Here is a 21,524-nt window from a genome sequence, read left to right on the forward strand (position 1 = left end):
TTTCTTTCAGTAAACAGTGTTATTACAACATGTTCATTATGACAAAAAGTTAATATTCATAAAATGACTGCAATAAACAATGATGGGCGACTGAACGTTCTCATCCTTTTTCAGCTTTGTAACAACATGCTCATTACTTAAAGAACTACATGTCTTAGTGGAATAAATGTTTGTATTGATTATTATTAGTGATAACTTTTTGCTGTAAAACATTTTGTCATAACATGTATTTTATCATCTTTTGTGCTGTCCACTCAATAAGCCACCTGAGGCTGTGTGTTAGTGATTTTATCCTGGGTAATGGAGATTTTACACTGCCTAATAACACGCATGTGATGAAGTATTTTGTGTTACTAAAGATTGCTCTTACATTGCTGGTGACTAATTATGAAGGAGAGAGTTCTCGTTTCACAAATGAAAGGAATAAAAAATCACTAAAGCTGTAAACAGTGAATGGTGTACATACCACTTCGGTGATTAAGTCAGTGGAAATGCATTGTATGTGATTAGGACATGTTTGCAGTGCTCATAGGGATGGGGCTCTAAGGCCCAGAGGATCTTAAACTGGGCCTGCCCATAATTTATGAAAGATGCAATTTCTTTACAACATAGCTCACTAGTTAGCCCCAGGTGACTGACTGCTTTGTGTGAAAAGGACAATAGCAGGTGCAGAGAGAGTGAGGGAGGGCTGAGGGAGGGTGAGGCTTCAGAGGGCTGGCACAACCGTGAAGACGAGGATAAAGCAACAGTGGCTGTGCGTAAAACCTTTCAGATTAATTCTACAGCTAGAGCCACCTTTCACGGACAAACGGCAGCTAAGCACAACGCTGTACTGCACAGGCATCAAGCGGACTTATTCTGCAGATGTCGAAGCGAAAAGAGACGGTTTCCTCTTCGAAGCAACATCTACCTCGGAGTATCTGCCTCAAGAACTTCTTCTTTTTTCGACTAGGTTGAGCTGGTGGTCTGGTGCCGCGCGCGGCGCGTTCATAGCCTCTGTCCAGCCTATCTTGTAATTGAAGTCGCTCGAGCCACCGCTGAATTCGCGCGATATGCTTTTGCATCAGTTTGTGAACGGGACGTTGGAGGCGATGCAGCATCCCGGGGTTGTGAAAGACACCACTTTCACCAAGATATTCGTTGGCGGTTTGCCGTATCACACCACAGACGCGTCTCTTCGGAAGTACTTCGAGACTTTCGGAGACATCGACGAGGCCGTAGTGATCACGGACAGACAGACGGGGAAATCGAGAGGATACGGCTTTGTAAGTGAGACACAGCTGTGTGGAGCGAGACATGGCTTTATAAGTGAAGATATGGCTTTGCTGCTGAGATATAGCCCAGCTTCTAAACACTGTTCTGTTAAAGACTGACGAGTCTACATACTGTCATTAAAAGTCTTTCATCTGTAGAACCCTAAACGAGGCTTAACGGCTTCAAAAGCGCCATTCCGAGATGCCTTTTCTCTTTTAACTGACGATTCCAATTAGCGGTTTAAATTTTAGTCTTACATTGAGCCGTCGAATACATGTCCTTCCGGAAGAGGAGCACTTTGGGTTTATGGCACGCCAGGCAATAGCAGACACTTTAAAAGGGAAATTCCAGCGATTTTCTAAAATGTTTGCATAATGCAATAGTTGAGATGTAAGCAAAGTTTATTCAGAGTGTTTTTGATGTGAAACGGTTCACTGTAGAAAAACTTACCGACCGAGATTTCTTTACAGTTTTGGTGAAAGGAACCAGGGGTAAGTCTGCAACGCAAATGCAAATTTTATTTCCATCCAAAAACAGCGACAACAGTCCTTACACGTTTATGTATACCATGTTGATAATGGGGAAATAGTAGTGAATCTGAAGAAATGCACTTTTTTGGGAAATATTTTGCCTTACAACACCCTGCTCGTACGTGTCCGCTATGAATGTATTTTAAAAAATAAATTTTAAGCCAAATTCATATCTCAAAACTGTCATCAAACAATGTCTCAGACATCAGACAGCATATTGGTAACTGTTTCATATAATACATTTCTGCAAAGAAGCTTTTATAAGCATTAAACTCTAGGGGCTGACCAATATGTTTTTTCAGGGCCAATACTGATTATCGGTTTATCAACCGATATTCATTTATCATAAATTTGATGTTTATAGTATAAAAATTTACAAAAATGCAACTTATATTAAATGAACATTAAAACATTACAAAGCTGAATGTCGGCTTTATCTTCTTATCTTCAGAACTTGCCTGTCGGTCGGGCCAATAAACAGTGAAGCGGTGGACACGTCAGTCAATAAGAGACACTTTAAAAGGAAAATTCCCTTTTAAGAATCTATTGTCCTATTTCAGATGATGTACGCTAGTGTGATCTTTCTAACTCAGCTAAAGGAAGTGTTTAACTAAGCTAATTCAATTGCAAAAGCCATTTTAGTGGAAAATTGAATAAGGTAAAACATCTTAAAGATTATTTCCAGTGACAAGTCCAGTGACTACTACTACTACATAATTCACTGACCTAGGTACCTGAAAACCTTTACTGACGTATGAATTGCAACATTCACTATGATCAAATCTAATGACCATTACTCACAGACAGCAGTGGTTTCTAAAGCCTGAAGACTGAATGGTACTGATATCTCTACTGAGAACAGTTCAAGGTGGCCCACTTCTGACTGCATTTTGCAAATGATTTTCATGGGTTCCCAGATCATAAATTTTTATGGTTATTTCTGTTTCTGATTTCTTTACTAAAGTGTAGCCTGTGAGGAACTCTAATTTGCCCCATCAGGAAGTTACATTAAAACCCATCAAGAGAACAAACATATTTTATACTATGTATTCAATTCTCACTTTTCTTATAAGTTGATGTTTTGTTAATGCTTTAGTCACAAATATAGTGTAATGTTTTAAAATACATTTTTAAAAACTCATTTTAAAACCTATATATCAGCTTTATTTGTAAATTGTTTTTGGCCTTCAGCCCATCACAAACATTGCACTGCCCAAGATGGAAAAAAGGGCACCTTTGCTTTACAATGGCTGTTTTTTTGTGCTGGAAACAGTAGGTAACTTTTCATATTTCATGGGTTAAATGAATGCGCTCTTCACAGGCTTTTCATACATTTCATAAGAGACAGTTTTCAAATGTTTGTACTGCCTCACATTTTTTGCATGTTACAATCACAGCAAAGATCAGCCAAAATTAAAATAAATCTTTGCAGATCACAGTGTTAGGGGTGGATAGTGGCAGATTCTGACTGTGCAAAAGTGTGTAAAATAGCTGCATGGTTGTTTATTTGCAGTAGAAAAAACAAATATCAAACAGAACAACTCTGCTTTTTGCTTAAAGTAAGGGCTGTAGGAAGATCATCTTTCTCTCAAACACACACACTCACACACACACACACAGACGGCCACTTCATCACTCCGGGAGTGTCTTTGTGGTGTTAGGACAGTTTCATAGTCTGCTCCTGTAAACTGTTGGAGCACCAAGATAAGAGTATGCAGTTTCACTTCTTGCTCTCCCCTGCCAAGACCTCTTCCCTTCTTCAAGGTGCAAACATGTAAATCAGAAAGATAAATAAATGGAGCTTGGAAGAACGTTTGAGAAATAGGAAGAGTGTATGGTGAAGAAATTCTAGAAAATTGTAATCTTTTATGTTTACCCAGTCCAGTGCTGATATACTAGGTTGTCACTAGGACAGGAGTGATGTAAGGTCTGTATACTCTCTTCTGTCTAAGTATGTTTTTGCTTTTGTTAAATCCTGGATGCGATGCCCCACATTCATCTGTATCAACTGAAAATATCCTTTAGTATTTACCTCACAGAAACCAGACCCAACACACCCCCCTTAACAGCTCTGCTCTGCTGTTATGTTTGTAGTTCCTCCAGCCCTGTGGGCTACAGCTGCTTCCGGGCATCCCTGGTGTGTGTGTGTTTCTGTGTGTGTACATGACCCAAAGCAGGCAACCCAAAACTTGACATTCTTGTTATCTTATGATGGCCATGCTGACAGGAGCTGCTTTGAAAGCTGTGAAACATCCAGCAGTAACTACTTTGTGTACATCCTTGCTGTACTTCCTGTTAGTGACAAGGTGTAAGTAAACCCTTAATAATACCTCTTGGATGGTACAATAGCTGTTGAAATCTTCTGTTCTATAATTCCATTAGCACAGTGTCCCATTATTTCTCCACCTCATGTTAAACTTGATTTAATCTCAGGCCTTCTGTCATGCTATTTAGCACTATAGTTTACATCAGTATACTATAGTGTTATTAGGGTTGTACCAGTTATTGTGACAATTATTCAAGTAATCAGAGTTTATTTAAAAAGGCTGAACAATATAAAGGGGCTTAACTAAAAAATCTAAAGCTGAGTCAAAAGCTTGAACAGAGAATGTCATAGTTCTTAATCTGGCCTATTTACTGATGATACTTTCTAGCAGACCACACACCTCTCTAATACCTGCCGCAGTACTGCAAATACATCGGTTCACTCTGTATATCAGCTGACACCCCTGAATAAGTTGTGAAGTTTTGGGAAAATTCAAAGAGCTTTCGAATACAATTTACCCCCTTTTGTTATGCAAAGAGATTTCAGTTACCATTATCTATAATTCCAAACCCACTAGCCTGCACTATAAACCCTACTAACTGGGTGTATTCAATAGCCAGCCACTGTCACCTATTTTCTGTGTCAGGTTGAAAGCATCAGAAATGGGTCATGTGGATTGGGGGAGAATTGAAATAGAGAAGGATTTCCCCTAGGAGTCTATGGCCTAATCATCTCCATCTTACTTCACTATGATGTAGAGACCATGCAAATGTCTTTGGGTTTCCTTATGTTTGCTTGGAAGCTGTGTGTAACGTGGGGACAGAAATGTCTGCATGCTGTCACGTGAAACCAGTTGTGATGGAGGGAAATCAAAACAGCAAATCGCCATGTGACATTGCTGTGATGTTGAACAGAGCATGTCTCCAGGTAGACAGAATAAGACAGCTCCCTTATTTTAGATTGGAGAAACTGTAACATTGATTCAGAATAGCAGAAATGCAGATCTCAGATGGCATTTTTTTCAACAGTACCAATGTTCTATTTGCCCCTGTTAGGTCACTATGATAGAGAAAGCAGCAGCAGAGCGAGCATGTAAAGATCCAAACCCCATCATTGATGGACGAAAGGCCAATGTCAACCTGGCGTACCTGGGGGCCAAGCCACGCAGTGCACCGACAGGTGAGCAAAAGACAGGCAGCAGCTCGTTTATGTGGTTGAATTATTTTACAGAAAAAAGCTGGAATACGGTGAGAAGTGATGCAGAGAGCGCTGTAAATTTCAGGATTGTTTAACTGCAGCTGCTAAAAACAATAATGGAAAAACATCAAAAGAACAGAACTTATTCTGTTGTTCAGAATTTATGCATACATGTTCAAAATCTGCAGACGACAAGCACTGTTAAAGTTAACGCCGCGTTTTACAGTTAAGTGAATCGCTTCCCTTGCCAGCAGCTGGATGCTTTTGGTGTGTAGCAACATAATTACCCGTCTCTCTCTTCCTTATTATTTTCAGCCAATAATCGTCATGTAATAATCATCCACTAAATGTGTATTTGTGGACTCTCTTGATGTCTCTCTCCAAACAATTCAAATAAAAAGGAATAAACACATAGTACAACACATAGTAATTTAGCATGATGTCACAATGTTTGTCACATACTGCTGTAGATTTCAGCACCTCCAACTTCACACATCTTCACACGTCCCTGGAAAGGAGGACGTGGGCGCCTATAGGTCTTGATATTGATTTTCAGAATCAGAGAATCAGAATCACTTTATTTCACCAATATATAATATATATATAAAGTAATAAGTAGTATAAACAGAATATTACATGAACATTTGTAAAAAATAGCATTTGTACAATTGTGCAAATAAGCATTATATTAAGGGAGTTTTGTTAGGTTTAGTTTAAGTTTCAAGTGCAAAGTGTCCACGGTGGTGTCCTGAGAGCTTTCATTTTGCTGTAGTATACATAAGATAGATAGTGAAATAAAATCTTTCAACAAATTTTGTTCACATTTGATTTGAGGTGGGTGATATGGCAAAAATGAAAAAAAGTACTTTAAGACATTTCCATAATGTATGATGTCATAACGTGTTTTTGTGATATCTAAATTTGAACAGACAAAGTAGTGACACATATAAAAAAATAGGAAAAATTAATAAAATTACATAGGCTACGTTTACACAGCAGGTAAAAGTGGCCCAACTCTGATTTTCTCACCAAAACTGATTTTTTTGTTTTGCTGTTCACATTATCTTTTAAATGTAACCTGTATGCGACATTAGCCTGAACAGATCAGTTCCTAAACCGACCCGCGTGCGCAAAAGAACAATGCTTCACGTGGCTCGTCCAGAGGTAAACAATCATGACGGCCAGCGAACGCCAGTCGCTCCGGCAGCTTTCAGTTTCGTCTTCGCCAGCATCACGGTTGCGATGAGTCTTTTCTAATTTTTGGGTACAGAAACATCAGCCTAAATGTTTATGAGTCTTAGCAGCCCGATATTATGACGAATGTCGAGTTGAACGTTGACGTAAAAGTCGCATGAATTCCGATCTGGCTGTTCAGACAGAGTCTCATTGCCGCAGATCGGATATGTATCGGATTTCAGTGGCACATATGAAAGCGTCTCAAATCGGAATTGAAAATGTCAGATTCAATGCGTTTTTTGCTGTTCACACCGCCACACAGATGATACATCTGTGTCACATACAGAGAAAAAGATCGGATTTGGGCCACCTGCTGTGTAAATATAATCTTACATTCAACATTTCCCACCCTGTCCTATATTAAATCCAGTAAAACAGGTCTAATTATTCTTTCTTTATAATCAGACATGCAATTGGGAAGTGTTTACGTACTAACAACATTCACTCTATACTCAGAAAATCATATTGTGACGTGATGTAGTTTATCACAACAATGATATATTGTCATGTTGCCCAGCCCTACATTTGATTTTTTCTTAGTACTGACCATTTCAGGTCTGCATTTTTGTGGCAAAAACAGGAAAGAATGGCTTTTCTTTCTCGTGATTTAAAGCAGTGGTTCTCAAACTGGTTCTCAGGGACCTCTAGATGGTCCACATTTTTGCTCCAACCCGACTCACAATGTGTAGGGTTAGAGCAAAATGTGGACTGTCAGGGGGTCCCTAAGGGCCAGTTTGAGAACCACTGAGAACCATTGGGCTTTGCACTGTGTGATTGTGGGACACAATCAGTTACCATGCCACATATCAACAATCTGATTGGTTGCCACTCAGCTCATTTACATTAAGCTGATCCAGAATGAAAGGGCAGAGAGAGGATGTGCATTAGCAGTCTGATGTTAGTGTCAGTTATGTGTGTACACTCACCATGCACTTTACTAGGAACACCTGTACACATACTCATTTGTGTAATTATCTAATCAGCCAGTCGTGTGGCAGCAGTGCAGTACACAAAATCATGTTCACAATAACCATCAGAATGGGGAAAAAGATGATAACTCAGAAAACCGCTCTGTAAAATTGTGGTGAGCAGAAAAGCATCTCCGAATGCACAAAACATAGAACCTTAAGGCGGATGGGATACAAGAGCAGAAGACCGCCTTGGGTTCCACTTCCGTCAGCTGAGAGCAGTGGCCATGTTGGCTTGCCAAACCTGGACAGCTGAAGACTGGAAAACAGTCTGGTCTGATGAATCTTGATTTCTGATGAGGCACACAATCGGTATCACACTTAAAAAAGTTGGTTCTTCAAGGTTTCTTTAGTATAGAAAATGGTTCTGTATAGAACCATGTACACTCAAAAAACCATTTGCATGATTAACGCGTTCATTGCATCGTGAATGTGTTCTGCAGTTTGATGGAAAATGTATTGTATATGGTCCTATATAGAACTTCTTTGGAAAAGTGTTCTATATCACACCAAAAAGCATTCTTCTTTTGTTTCAAGCTTGTCATTCTAGCAATAGCAGAGCCCTTTTTGGTGCTATATATAATATTTTCAAAAAGACTTTACATAGAATCATCTACAGTACATTCTCCATCAGTCTGAAGAATGCTTTCACGATGCAAATAACCCTTTAATCATACAAATGGTTGTATGAGTGTTGATGGTTCTACATAGAGCCGCTTTCTCCACTAAAGAACACTTGGGAAACCATCTGTTTTAAGAGGGGGGGGGGCAGAATTTGGTGCCAACAGCATGAATCCACGCTTGAGTACTATTGCTGACCATATGTATCCTTTCATGGCCACAATTTACCTTCTACCTTCTAATGGCTACTTCCAACATGATAATCCACCATATCAGGAAGCAAAAGTCATCTCAAACTGGTTTCACAAACATGACAATGAGTTCACTGTTCTTCAGTGGCCGACTCCATTACTAGATCTTAATCCAGCAGAACACCTTTAAAATGTGGTAGACCGGGTGATTCACAGCATGAACATGCAATCAAGTCAGCATGGACCAGCATCTCAGAGGAATGTTTCCAACATCTTGTAGAATTCATGCCATAAAGAACTGAGGCTGTTTTCTCAATCAATATTTCACTTTTTTTTTTCTTCAATATCTGATTCAGCATTTTCTGCTATATTAGCCAATAGTCATATTCATTGATACTGAAATGCTATCTCTAGTCATTACTGAGTAAAAAATAACAGCAATAATTAATATGAAAGTGATTCCAAATTGTTGAATGATTTTGTAGTTCGTGTATCATGTATATGTGTCATGTCTGGTCATTCATATCATATATCATATCATGTATAATACTATATAAAAGGTGAAATTCTGCAATCTTCCGTGTAATTATTTTTGCCTGCCTTTGAAACATCTTTTGATTTTTAGTAATGTCCACCACCAGGTGGGGAAAATTAATATTAACCAATAGTGTCATGTTTCTCTCACGTTTCTCTTCCCACTCGCACCACCCCAACGTTTCGTTGAGCAAAAAAGCTCAGCTAGCTCAGAGACCCTCTCTGTGTGACCCTTGGAAATATGTCACAGTACTGGAGGAAAATGCGTTATGATTTCCGACTCACATTGACTTTGAAATTGAGACTTCAGAGTTTTCAAACTTGGCTCCAAACAGTTGTGACAGAAATGTCTCTTTCATTCCAGGATGCCCTCATAGAGCTCCACAGTGCTCTGGTGTTTTGTCATAGTTCTGTTTGTTGAAATTCATACAGTCAGTGACTCATACTGTCTTTCACACTGCATGTTATTAACAAATTGAATCTGCCCATTGGCCTCAGCTGTTCACACCTTCTGCATATGCCAATGATGAAGATTCATATCACTGTGTTATAAATATGATACACTTGTAATGTGCTTTTTCACTCTCTTTACCTTTCTAGTGTGTATAGACATGTACACATGCAGATACGCACAGGAAACCCAGCTAGCTATAGAGTTGTGTGGGTCAATTATTCAGTGCCAGCCAACATTTGGATTTTTCACAGGTGTTTTTTAATCTCTCGGAAATGTAGTTTCTTCATGTTTATTATGTGAACACAGACACACAGAACACTTGGCAACAAGACTATATGGGTCAGACTGATTGTATATTGCCTGCCAGCCTACACTGGCAACTGTGATGTGGATGTGTGTGTGTGTGTGCGTGCACGTGTACAACCTATAATTTCCTGTGGAGAGAATTTAGGCTGCATGTCACATTTCAAAACACCCAAAAGTCCAAGCACACTAAATAATGAAAATAGGGCCCAACTGAAAATTTGAGGCCAAAATATACAGTACTGTACAAGTTATATCTCTTGCAGCATCAGAAAAAAGCTGAAAAACCAAACACACAAACACAAACTAAATAAAATATAAATGTGTTCAGAATTTAGTGTGTCCACACTTTGCCTTTATTACAGCAGGTTTTGCATGATTGTAAAGTGTCCCATTTTCTCTATATCTTTTAATTATTTTTGACCCCCAGTTTTGGAAAGTCCTGTTTTTTGCTTATTTTCCTTGTGCAAATTTTATTTTCCTTATGTAAGTGGATCTAATGTTCTCAGAAATATCTCCTGAAAATGAATAATTTGTACTTAATAGTTGTTTTGACTGGAAATTTGAGATCATATTAGAGTTGACTATTCGTCATGATTTATTAAAAAATAAAAAAGCCTCTAAATATGTGTGCTTTATCGTTGGGATATTTCACCAATACCCATATGTTTGTGGGACCTCACAACTCCTAGATATTAGATATCCAAAGTGATATATCAGACGACCCCTAATCCAAAACTGAATAAACTGCAAACTCGCACACTATCTTTTCAGGCAGCTGCCTTTGTCCGAAATGGAGTAGTTCTGTCTCTGTCTCTGTCTCTGTCTTTGTCTTTGTCTCTCTCTCTCTCTCTCTCTCTCTCTCTCTCTCTTTTTCTCTCTGGCTGGTGGTGTTTTACTCATGTGCCTTATGCTCTTCTGTGTCTGCTAGAGCCAGTCCTTCGTTATGCATGTCTGTAAGGGGAGAAAAGAAAAGAGAAAGAGAGAGACCCTACTTATGCAGTGATTCATGGCAAACATTAGTGAGAGGAAAAACATGACAAGAGAGAAAGAGAGAATAGCTTGTTTGACTTATCTTTTACTGGTTCATGTTGAATGTTAAGTTGCACATAATTACTGCTGTGATTATCTGTGTGTATGTGTCTTTGGGAGAGAAAAAGACAGCAAAAGGCTTGTCAAGCATGCTGTGTGTGTGTGTGTTTGTGTGTTTGTGTGTACTGTAGGAAGGGGCAGCCAGGCGAGAGTAGTTTCTCCTCTGCTTTGGAGCAGAGAAATAGAGCTAGAGACAGATTTTATAATCATTTGTTCACTTATTTGGGTATTTGAATGAAGCATTTGAGGTTATTTTGTTTGCAGATGTAAAACACCTCATGAATTTAGCTAAAGTAAAGTTTTAGGTCATGGAAAATGCCACAGGGAAAAAGAGTGACACTGTGATGTAAATCATTTTTTACTAGAATTTGTTAAAATGGGGATGATTGGGAAACTAAATATTGTTAAAAATGGGACAAAAAATAATTGTGTGGCCATCATAATACTTGAGGAGGCCGCCCAAGTACACTCTCAGAAGTAAAGGTAGTAAACTGTCACTGGAGCAGTACCCCTTTTGTCACTGGGGTGGTACGTTTAGTCAAGGAACATAATTGTACCATAATCCATTGAAATTATATTTTCTAAGTTGTATTGACTCCACACCCCCTGTCTCATCTCCAGGCTTTTATTGGATTGTTCTGTTTTGAAACAGTAGGTTATAAATGGTATAAATACATACTTTTCACCTGGGAAAAACTTTTGAGGGAACATTTACATTGTTTGTAACTTAATGAACCAAATATGCACCTTCACAGTATCTTTATTTCTAACAGTGCATTTTATTATATATTATTATAACTGTTTTTGTTTTCCCTTTATGTTGAGTCAGAAGTTCGGAATTAATGGACCAATAGAAATGGTCCAAAATTGCTCGAAAATAAAAATTTCATTAAAAGTTACATTAAAAGTGTCTTTTATTTTCCTTCTCCTATACTGTTACTATTTTGTAACTGTTTCATATAAGTAGATTTTATTTCAAGTAACTTCTGTTGGTCCGTTCATTGTGAAATTTGACTTAATGTAAAGGACAGATGGCCTTTTGAAATCATGTTTAAAAAAATAGTTATAATAAAAATGCAGCCACACATAGTCTGTACTTGGTCAAGCTCCCCAACACACCTCCAGCCCGCCATGCTGTGAGCATATTCACCAGTCGCAGTTCTGGATGAGTGTTTCTGAACATATTTTGATGGATTAAGGTGTTCATGTAATCCAATTTAATTAAATTGGTCAGAATAATGTAGGCCATCTTCATTCACAAGTGTAGAATGTTTTACAAGGTATATCTTCTGCTTCTTCTTTTTCTACTTATTATTATTATTAAGAAGAAGAAGAAGAAATTTTATTTTTAAACCATTTATCATATATGTATTGCAGCTTAAAGTGCTTCACAGAGAGTTAATGCTGGAAAACCGGTTAGGAAAACTTGCAGCCTTTTCATCCACATTCTTCTTTCTCCCAGGCTACTCCATTGGAGTGCAGCAGATTTACCCTGCTCTGATCCAAAGACAATATGGGTGAGTGTCTTTTTTCATTATCTACCCTTTCCCCCTCTTTATTCTTTCTTACAGAGCTTTCTTATGCACAGCATGCGCAGCTCATGGCATCATATCCTGTGCTGTGAGACTTGGAATTTAAAGGAATAAGGTATCTAACTGCAGCACCAGTTATGAAAACATTAACAACCAGCCTTTAATTATTAACCCTACAAGCTTATTAGCAAATAATGAGTAGCCTGAGGATCTCATTTATAAATAAATGAGTTTACTGACCTCCTACATAAGAATATGTAGTCACATTTATGAAATTATGACAACAACCTATTTTACTGAGCATTAAATAAATTTCCATTAACCAAATTAGTCAATTAATGAAGAACATGAGACAAAAGGTAATAAAAATAGTGTTTTTTGAGCTAGTACTTTTGTATTTAAGTACTACCCTTGACAAAGTGGACCACAGTGTACTTCCTTCTCAGTTGACTCATTCCATCTACTTTATTTTGTTAATATACCTTGAAAAAAGACATGGTTACTGAAATGCAAGAAAGATACAGGTAGAAACATTCATTTTCCTCACTTAGATTTCTGTACCTCTCTGCTTCCCTTTTCTGAGAGTCTGCAGCTTGTTCAAAATGCTGTATAAAGCTCCCCATCACTAAGCTTTGGAGCAGTGCACCTGTATTCTCTGGAGTGATGGAGCACTGTCAAATCTTTTTCTTCAGTTTTATCTACTCATTTTATACCTTATCTCAAGGTACTTTAGCACCAATTGAAATTTTACTAGATAAAGGTGTCAGTCAATGTTTGACACAGGTGCCAGGTGCTTTGGCCTTAGTCAATATTGTTAGGTTTTTAATGATTCATTTAGGTTTTCAAAATATGAACTTTCGGAAATTATTTTGTCTCCGGACACCGTTTTATACCGAAAGATCCATTGTCTACAACTATGTAGTGATTCTTTGTGAAGCTTAGTCCCAAACGACTGTAACTGCAGTCTTTGTTGGAACAGGTGGCTTGTATCCATTGAGGAACTTTTTGCTTAAGTTGCAACATGCTCAGGCTAACAGTACTACTAATCAAAGCTTATTCTCTACATCCTCTTAACAGCAATTAATGCTAACACCGATGTGTAATGAACTTACAGGGCTTTAATTCTAACAACTAACAATGCTAAAATGCCAAGGGTAAACACCGTAAGTAAGTACTGGCACATGTGATAATCCAGTTAGCCCATATTGACAATACAGATTTGCTTGTGTTAAAGAAGCAGTCGGTTGTATTGCTCTGAATAACAATGTAGGCCATCTTTATGTAGGCCAATCATATTAATTAATAGCACAACATTGTTGGAAAGCATTAAGAAAACTATTTTTATACTAAAGTATGGGGTGTTCCTAACAGATGTGTATCTGATGTGTATTTGATGTGTGCTTGATTATCACTCCTCAGGTGGTCAGTCTGTGTGTGTGGAGACAGTGTGTGTCCTTGTTGGGAAGAAACACACCCTGGGGAGCAGATTCCAAGCCTGTCCAAGTGTGCTGCCGCAACACTGAGTTGGCACAGCAGAACTAGCCCCATCTGTTAGCTGGCATGAAAGTGGGGTGGAGGAGTGCATAAAGATGTGTGAATGGTGACAGTTTAGTTGCATCTATGGTGGCCTGTTTTCTTCTCTAATTTCTCAAGTTCTTGAGCATGTGTGAAGAAGACGGTTGTTGTTGTGTGTGCGTGTGTTTGTATGGGTGTGTATGTGGGTGGGTATGTGTGTGTTAGGTGGGTGTGTGGGCGGGTGGTCAAGGTTATGTGTGTCCTGAGCTAGAAGGAATTGCCAAGGAGGAAAAGATGGGAATTAAGGGATGTGTGAGACACAACAGACCTGGAGTTAGTGGAGGACACTAGGTTGGTTAGTGTGTGTGTGTGTGTGAGAGAGACAGAGAGAGAGAGCAAGAGAGGGGGGTGGGGGCAGATTCAGAAGCTTAGCTCTGCTAAGTTAGCTGAGTTAGCACCATGAGGATCACACCAGAACAGCATCTGTGATCTCACACATTGACAATTTTTTTCCCTGTTTAGGTCTCCTGCTCTCTTTCTCCTTCTCCCGTTCTCTAGCTTTCTCTTTGTCTCTCACTCTTTCATAAGGCATAGTTACTCTTTACTGTTGAATTACATAAAGACTGCAATGCTGATTTGTCTAGATTATTTATCTGCTGTACAAATAAATATATTTTAATTGACATGCAGCAATTATATAAAATCAGAAGTTGGATCCTTGTTGTAGTTTCATATTCTGTTGACGTGTGTTTGAGTCTGAGTTAGAGTTCACTCTGTCTTTGCTAAGCACCCATATGTTGCTAACTGGAGTACTGATTCCATGTAGAGCTTTAATGGGCCCTGAAATGTTTGTCCAACATAGCCCGACAAAATTCAAACCTGACCAAAAGCACCAATCAGAGTAATACTCTGGCTTCTGAGATGTTAGCTTGCAGTGTAGCAACATCAAAAGTGACCATCTGACCATCAGAATGGACTACAAGGTAAATAGAGTTATTCTTAAGTTATGGAAGTGTGTAATAGACATTTGGACTCACTGGCAGGTCTTGGCCATTTATGGGGTTAAATTATACTTCAACATTTTTGACATTTTTTGTTATGCTTTTGAATAAATATACAAAACATTAAAACTGCTATGTATTAAAATAATACACTTTTATTATTAATAAAAATATTAATAATAAAAGCTTAGCTGACAATACACAAAACTGTTTAGATAAAACAAACTGAGTAAAAGTATTTCAGTATGCAGGCTACAGTATGAAATCCACCATGAAATCCAACAGAGAACGGTTGGTCATCCAAGGCATATTCTGTGTATCAAGCAGGATGTCATGTTTTGAAGTGGTATCAAACTGTAGTGAAGAAGTTTTTGGTGTTATGCCCTGTTTTGATACTCAGTATGAACAGATATTATAAATTTCTTGTCTAATGTCTCTCATAAAAACCGTAAAATAGTTTGTGCAGCTTTCTCCACTGTTGATCTGCTGGTGCTCAAAGTGTTTGAACACGTCTATACTGACCGGTGCAGGAGAGTGAAGAAAAAATGTTTTTTAATCACTGTTTCTTACTTTCATTATCATTCAAATGATTTTTTTCCTACCAGAATTTTGGACCTTTTCTCTCTCTTCATTGCCAGTAAGATCTGTTGAGATCCATGATCCAGCATAAAACAATACAGTATGTAATGTTGATCCAGACTACAAACTTTTGGAATGTTGTTTTAAGGCTTTGATTGATGATAGAATGGGCTGAAACTCTGGCCACCAAACATTTTGGACGAAAATGGCTAAATATTACAATACAATGGTTTTTATTCTGAAATTATGGACATTAGTGGACTTCATTGGCAACAACTCCAGCGTGCCCAATTATAAACTGTTTAAAGTAATAAAAGTAGGCAGTAAGAACAAAGTTTGGAGATGCATTTCTTTGCTCCTGCAGTCTCTCTCCTCCTGTATGCTTGTCTGTCTCTCCGTCCTTGTCGACCTCAGTCATTTTCTCCTTCTTTTCTGAGGGAGAGGTGCTGTTGCTAAGGCTGTGGTTCTCTTGAAAGCCCCCTGCAGCACTGTCTCCCAAATCAACCCCACAGAGCAGAGAGCAGGCACATACACTGACAGTCACGTACTGAGACACACTCACATGTCACTAAGCTTTTTTACACTCAAATTGCTGCAATTAGCAGAGCTCAGTGGATCTGTCCTTCATCATGCTGTTATAGTCTGTATCATTTAGTCTCTTATTACTACTTTCTTCCATAAAGCCTTCAGTTTAATAATCTCTCTGTCTCTCTCTGTCGCTCTCTCTCTCTCCCTCGTGGACTCTCTCTATCGGTTTTGTTATGATGAATAGGGTCAGTGAGGACGACACACTTGGTTCATTTGCCTTCTCCACAAAGCAACTGTCACTCTCAATATATCAGCCTTCAGCACAGCACAATAACAAAGCGATGGCAGGGGAATGACACTGCAGTTGTTTATGTGTGTGTGTATTACAGGCTGAAAGGGTCTGTTCTATGCTGGAGAAATTATGAACGTCATGATGACCCTTAGTATTTAAATGTGGAGGGTAGAAATGTCATTGGTTTGCTGTCTTTTGGTTATTCTTCTAGTTTTGTGTGTGTGTGTGTGTGTGTGTGTGTGTGTGTGTGTGTTTGCTGTAAGCAGACGCAGGCCACAGCTCTCTGTGTTTGTATGTAAGCAGCCCAGAGCTCCGGAAGTATGCAGAGTGAGGAGCAGAAAGAGGGAGGGAAAGAGAGCGAAAGCCTGCATTTACAGCGTCAGTGAGCACTTAGAAGTCATCATTCACACAGCTCAGAATCTTCCTTTTTTGTATTTCAGCAGTTGCATAACCATTGCATAACTGTATTTACTGCATACAGTATATTTATGGGGATACAAATCTTGGAACATGCTTACACCCCACTTACATCCCCACTTTTACCCTTTGAAGCTGAGACAAACAAAGCAGCTGTTTCTGCTTTTTGGTCTATTGTTCACCTTCATTAATTTGATTTCTCAGTGCTGTTGTCACCCTTGTTATGTAAATGTAAAAATGCTCTGGAAAGTTATATTTTTTGTGTCTCTTTAGAGCAAGCAAACTTGAATAGGAATATACGTTACATTTTGGTTGCAGCAGCATGGTGTGATTTTGCCAAGTTGAAGTGTGGAGCAATTATTCATCACTAAACAGTCCCATATTGGACCCTATTGTCTTCCCCTGTTTAATTTTTTAAATTTGTCCGTAGCACCTCTGCCGCTTTTTCGCTTGAGGTCATTAGAGCTGCAAAATATGGACGTAAAATGTGATGTCTGCTACAGCTGTTGGATATCATGCAATGAGAAGTGATGAGTTATTGTTAAAATAATGTGCCTCTGAATGAACATCACAAGTACAGACTTTTTTACCATGAAAGCAGAAATGTAACTAACCTCTCCTTTAAGCAAATGGCGCAGACACAAACTTACAAAATTGCCATTTACTATTTTGCAAAATAAAAATACATGCTAGTAGCTACTTACATCAGAACTGCAAGCACATTTTGTGCACCGTAAGGCTGAACAAGGACATACAATGTCACTGATGCAAAGCACTGCTCTTATGAAGCATCAAAAGCTGTTTGAGTGTCAGTGCTGCCCCTTGTGGAGAATTTGTAATCTGAGTGAGTTTCTCTTGAGAATAGTGAGTTTATAACATGAGTGAATTCCCCAAAGTGTTTCAGTCTAAAAACAGTCATTATTCCCTGAACAGCTTTTTCTATTTGTTGCAGTCAGGCTACAACATGAAAAGATATGTATATCTTTATTTTCAATATAGGCCTACAAAAATTAAGAATAACAAAAGAAATAATTTCTTACAAAGCTCATGATGATGATGCAGACTTACCATACAGTCTATGCATTTAAAACATAACACTGTGAGTAAGAATAGTCATCACATTTGAAGCATTTTTACAGGCTAGTAGTTCTGGACTGTTCTGACCTGTGCATGTGGGTGTTTTGTAACTGGCTGTTTACCCACATTTTAAGTTATTTGCCCATCATGTGGGAGAGCAGGGTTTAAGCCCAGTGCAGGAAAGCACTTATTGGGCTTCTAACGCTATGTTTCTGCCAATCTAATTACATGACTTTGACACTGCGCATCTGAGGCAATTTAACTTGCTCTGTCTTTGTGGCCCTTATTTAGGTGTTTATTGTGGAAACTCATATTATCATATGATTGATCATGTAGCCTTAGTGATCATCCACAATTTTCCTCATATCATAACCATAACTGTTTCTCTCACTGTTATTTATGCAAGTTCCTCCATTCTAATGATGCACACAAAAGCTACCTGACAACGAATAGCTCCTCCTTGTTGAGAGCCTTACAAGCCACGTCAAGTTATTCATTTCAAATAACAGACAAATAACAGATAAAGCAGCAGACAGAATGGAACATTTCATGAAAACACAGGACAAAGCTGCCGAACAGCACATATCAGCAAGAAGTCAAGGCAAGTTTGTTTATATGGGCCTTTCCATACCAGCTCACCTAGCCCTCCCTGTTCATGTCATGGATTTTCTTGAAAAAAAACATGTGAAAACATCTATTTAATTCATGCGGCCTTGCAAAGTACTATACATCTACTCCTACTACTTTTTCACTTATGATTTTTAAGTTTGCCCCTTTTCATCATTTTGGTGATTCTTTGTATGTGCAATCTAAGCTTCACCAATTGCTTATTTTTCACTGGATTGGGTTAAAATTTGTACTGCATAAAAAAATGAGTGCAACAGGTCTCACTAAATATAGCTTCAGAACTGAGAACCTACTTTTTGAAGATATTTTGACTGTATGTTTTCCCAGCAAGGATTATTTCAATTTGTTTGAAACGCTTTAATGGGAAGGTCTTAATATTCATTGCAGATGTATAAACTCCAAAAATCCAGACTCTGTATTTTTCAGACTATGTATTTATCCATATCATTGTTAGTCTTAATTAGAGCAGTCTCAGTACTATGATTAGGCCAAAATCCTGACAGAAAATTGTCTAGACAGCTATTTACGGATAGAAAGCCAGTAAAGAATACATTACTGAATGTATTGCTGAGGATATGTTAGGTAAGTTTGGGTGAACAGTAGTAATTGGATATTCTCATATATATAATTTTCCCCCTTTTATCATGACAGCATTTTATTCCTTTATTTTACCAGTTTTACCTAAATACTGTTTAAACCTAACCAGCTAACAGCTTAGATGTCACTGTTCACTTTATATGTCATTAAGCTATAAAACATGACACTTAAAAAAGATTCTGCTACTGCCTATGAGTTCTCATGAGGTGCATTTAAAAGATCAGTGCTGCTGAGAGATGTAAGCGCTTGAAACAATATTGAGGAGAGAAAAACAAGTGGAGAGGAGGGTGGAGCTCCGGCTGTCTTACTTTTAAAGAGGCATAGTGGAATCAAATTTTAAATGTTATCAGCGATTATAAAGTATAACTCACTTGTTAGCCAGAAAAATTCAAGCTTATTTTCAAACTTAAATAAATAAATGGAAAGATAGAAGCTTGGTCTTTTACTGTCTGTGTTACACTACTGTGTAAACAGTTCCTTTACTCACATTTGTGTATTTTGTGATGCTTTTATTAGTTTCCTGAAGATTCGTTATCTAATCCAGCAGAGATTAGTAAATTTAAACAGCTGTGGTCAAATTACATGTTTTGTTGAACTTATTAACGTAAATATTTTCCTTTTTTTTTTTTTTTGCAAATTTTAATGGACAATTTCTGCGTTTAACTTACAAGAAAAAATAAAACAAAGTGTAAAATCTGAAAATAATAAAAACCTTTCCACAGGCCATTTCCCAATATGTTAAATGCAGGTAAACAGCAATTGTTCATTGAAAAGTGCAGAAATTTATTCTCTGTATAGAATGTGTACTTACTGTTAGATAGAAATCAATAAAACATGTAACTTGACCATCTGTACATATAAACGTTTCTTTTTTCTCTCTTTGTGTGCAGGCTGGCCCAGCAGTATGTGTATCCACAGACTTTGCTACAGCCTAGCCTGGTGTTTCCTGCACAGGTCACCACCACCGTCACCTCTCCTTATCTGGACTATAGCGCCGCCTACACGTCAGCAGCCTTTGAGCAGTACCCCTATGCCTCCTCTCCAGCCTTTCTCACCTATGGCTACCCCCCAGCTCCCACGGGGCAGTCACCCAGCACCCCAACCCCGCTGTCCATGTCTCTCTCAGCTGGGGCTGCTCCAACCACAGCTTTTCTCCAACTTCCTCCAGCTCCACTCCACAGCGAGCGCCTGTAGCCTGGAGGTGAAGATGCATATTGCTTTGGGACACAGAACCAGGACATCATCAGAGTGAGACTCCACACCACAGAGAGAAAGCAGCACAGACTGGGGTCATGTCATCCAAAGGGCTTCTGGAGATTTTAGCCACTTTATGAGCCTTCAGTTTTCCTATTTATATCAGTTGTTGTTTTTGTCATTGTTATTGTTTTTAGTGGTGCACTGATCATGTATTTGGCTGATTCCAGTTTCAAGTTCTTTCCACCAAACTGGCCAAAGGCTGATTTGTTTTGGGCCAGTTTTTTGTTAGCCAAAGGTTTTTTGAGAGCAACAGGCAACAAAGACAATAATAGTGTAAATGAATGTAGACATTAATAATACCTAAATGGACAAAGCATTCAGAGGAGTAACCTAAATTTTCACAGAAAACACAGAATGCTTGTCTAACATAGTTGTTATAGCCTGTATGAGTATATCCGATGGATTCTAGCCCATTTCCTCATTATTAGCCAAACTATCAGCAGACAACAATGAAAATGCAGCACACTGACTCACATTACTTACATCATAATACAACCCCATTTCCAAAAAAGTTGGGATGCTGTGCAAAATGTAAATAAAAACAAAATGCACTTATGTGCAAATGATTTAAACCCTATATTTTATTGAAAATGGTACAAAGACATATCAAATGTTGAAACTGAGATTTGAAAAATATACGCCCATTTTGAACAACACGTTCCAAAAAAGTTGGGACTTTTTCTTTCAAGTTTGAAGGCTGATTTTTGCTCCTGGGTGGTTAATTGCTGTTTTAAACTATCCTTTATGGTCGGAACACGACAAACACTCACCAAACAGTGGAACATTTCACAAATCTGTCATGGGAGAGTGGGAGAAAGTGTCTGGTGAGCTGTTTTTACCAGCTGGAAAAGCATGGCTATTTTGTAATAGTCATAATTTAAGGAAGAAAACAGATTATTTTTAGCTGGTGACGAGCGCTCGGCTACCCCGTTACAAATGACATCACAGTATTCAGACACCAGCTAGCGACGACTGGATTTCTCTATACTATCGTAGTAGTTTAAGTTTTTGGAAATAGGGTTGTATTCTGATTCCAATCACGCACCCCTAATTGTTATTATGAGCCCCTGTCAGTATAATTGGGAAAGAAAACGGCATAAAATATAAAATGTGGCATAACTTCATCAAATAAGCACTAATTGTGCATTAAAATGTGCAACAGTGTGTTCTCTTAATTCACTTAAACAACAAAACATGCAATTTGATCAGGGGAAAACAAACATTTGCATACGACTGAATGCACTCATGAACAGTTTGTGTACTGAAACTGATCTTTTATACACAGTTCTGTAATGGAGACGTTAGATAACAGCCTCTTTAGGTTTTTGAAACACAAGGCCTTAAAGACCTCATTCTTCTACTTGATGCTGGTTATTCCTCCTTTGTCTTCCTTTGAGCCAGTTTAACTATTGTAAATATTTATGTGAGACATTTTATATTCAAATCCTTCCAAAAG

General features: G+C 38.3%; 1 protein-coding gene across 1 annotated transcript; it reads left to right on the forward strand.

Moving 5' to 3' along the window:
• Positions 1–738: 738 nt before the first annotated feature.
• Positions 739–20,411, forward strand: rbm38 (RNA binding motif protein 38). Its single transcript, XM_036591628.1, has 4 exons — positions 739–1,265; positions 5,106–5,229; positions 12,109–12,163; positions 19,702–20,411. Exons 1-4 carry the CDS (start codon positions 1,053–1,055, stop codon positions 20,003–20,005), a joined length of 696 nt encoding a protein of 231 aa, XP_036447521.1. The 5' UTR covers positions 739–1,052; the 3' UTR covers positions 20,006–20,411.
• The last annotated feature ends 1,113 nt before the right edge of the window (positions 20,412–21,524 follow it).

Source organism: Colossoma macropomum, unplaced genomic scaffold (genome assembly GCF_904425465.1).
Source record: "Colossoma macropomum unplaced genomic scaffold, Colossoma_macropomum, whole genome shotgun sequence".
Lineage (NCBI taxonomy): Eukaryota > Metazoa > Chordata > Actinopteri > Characiformes > Serrasalmidae > Colossoma > Colossoma macropomum.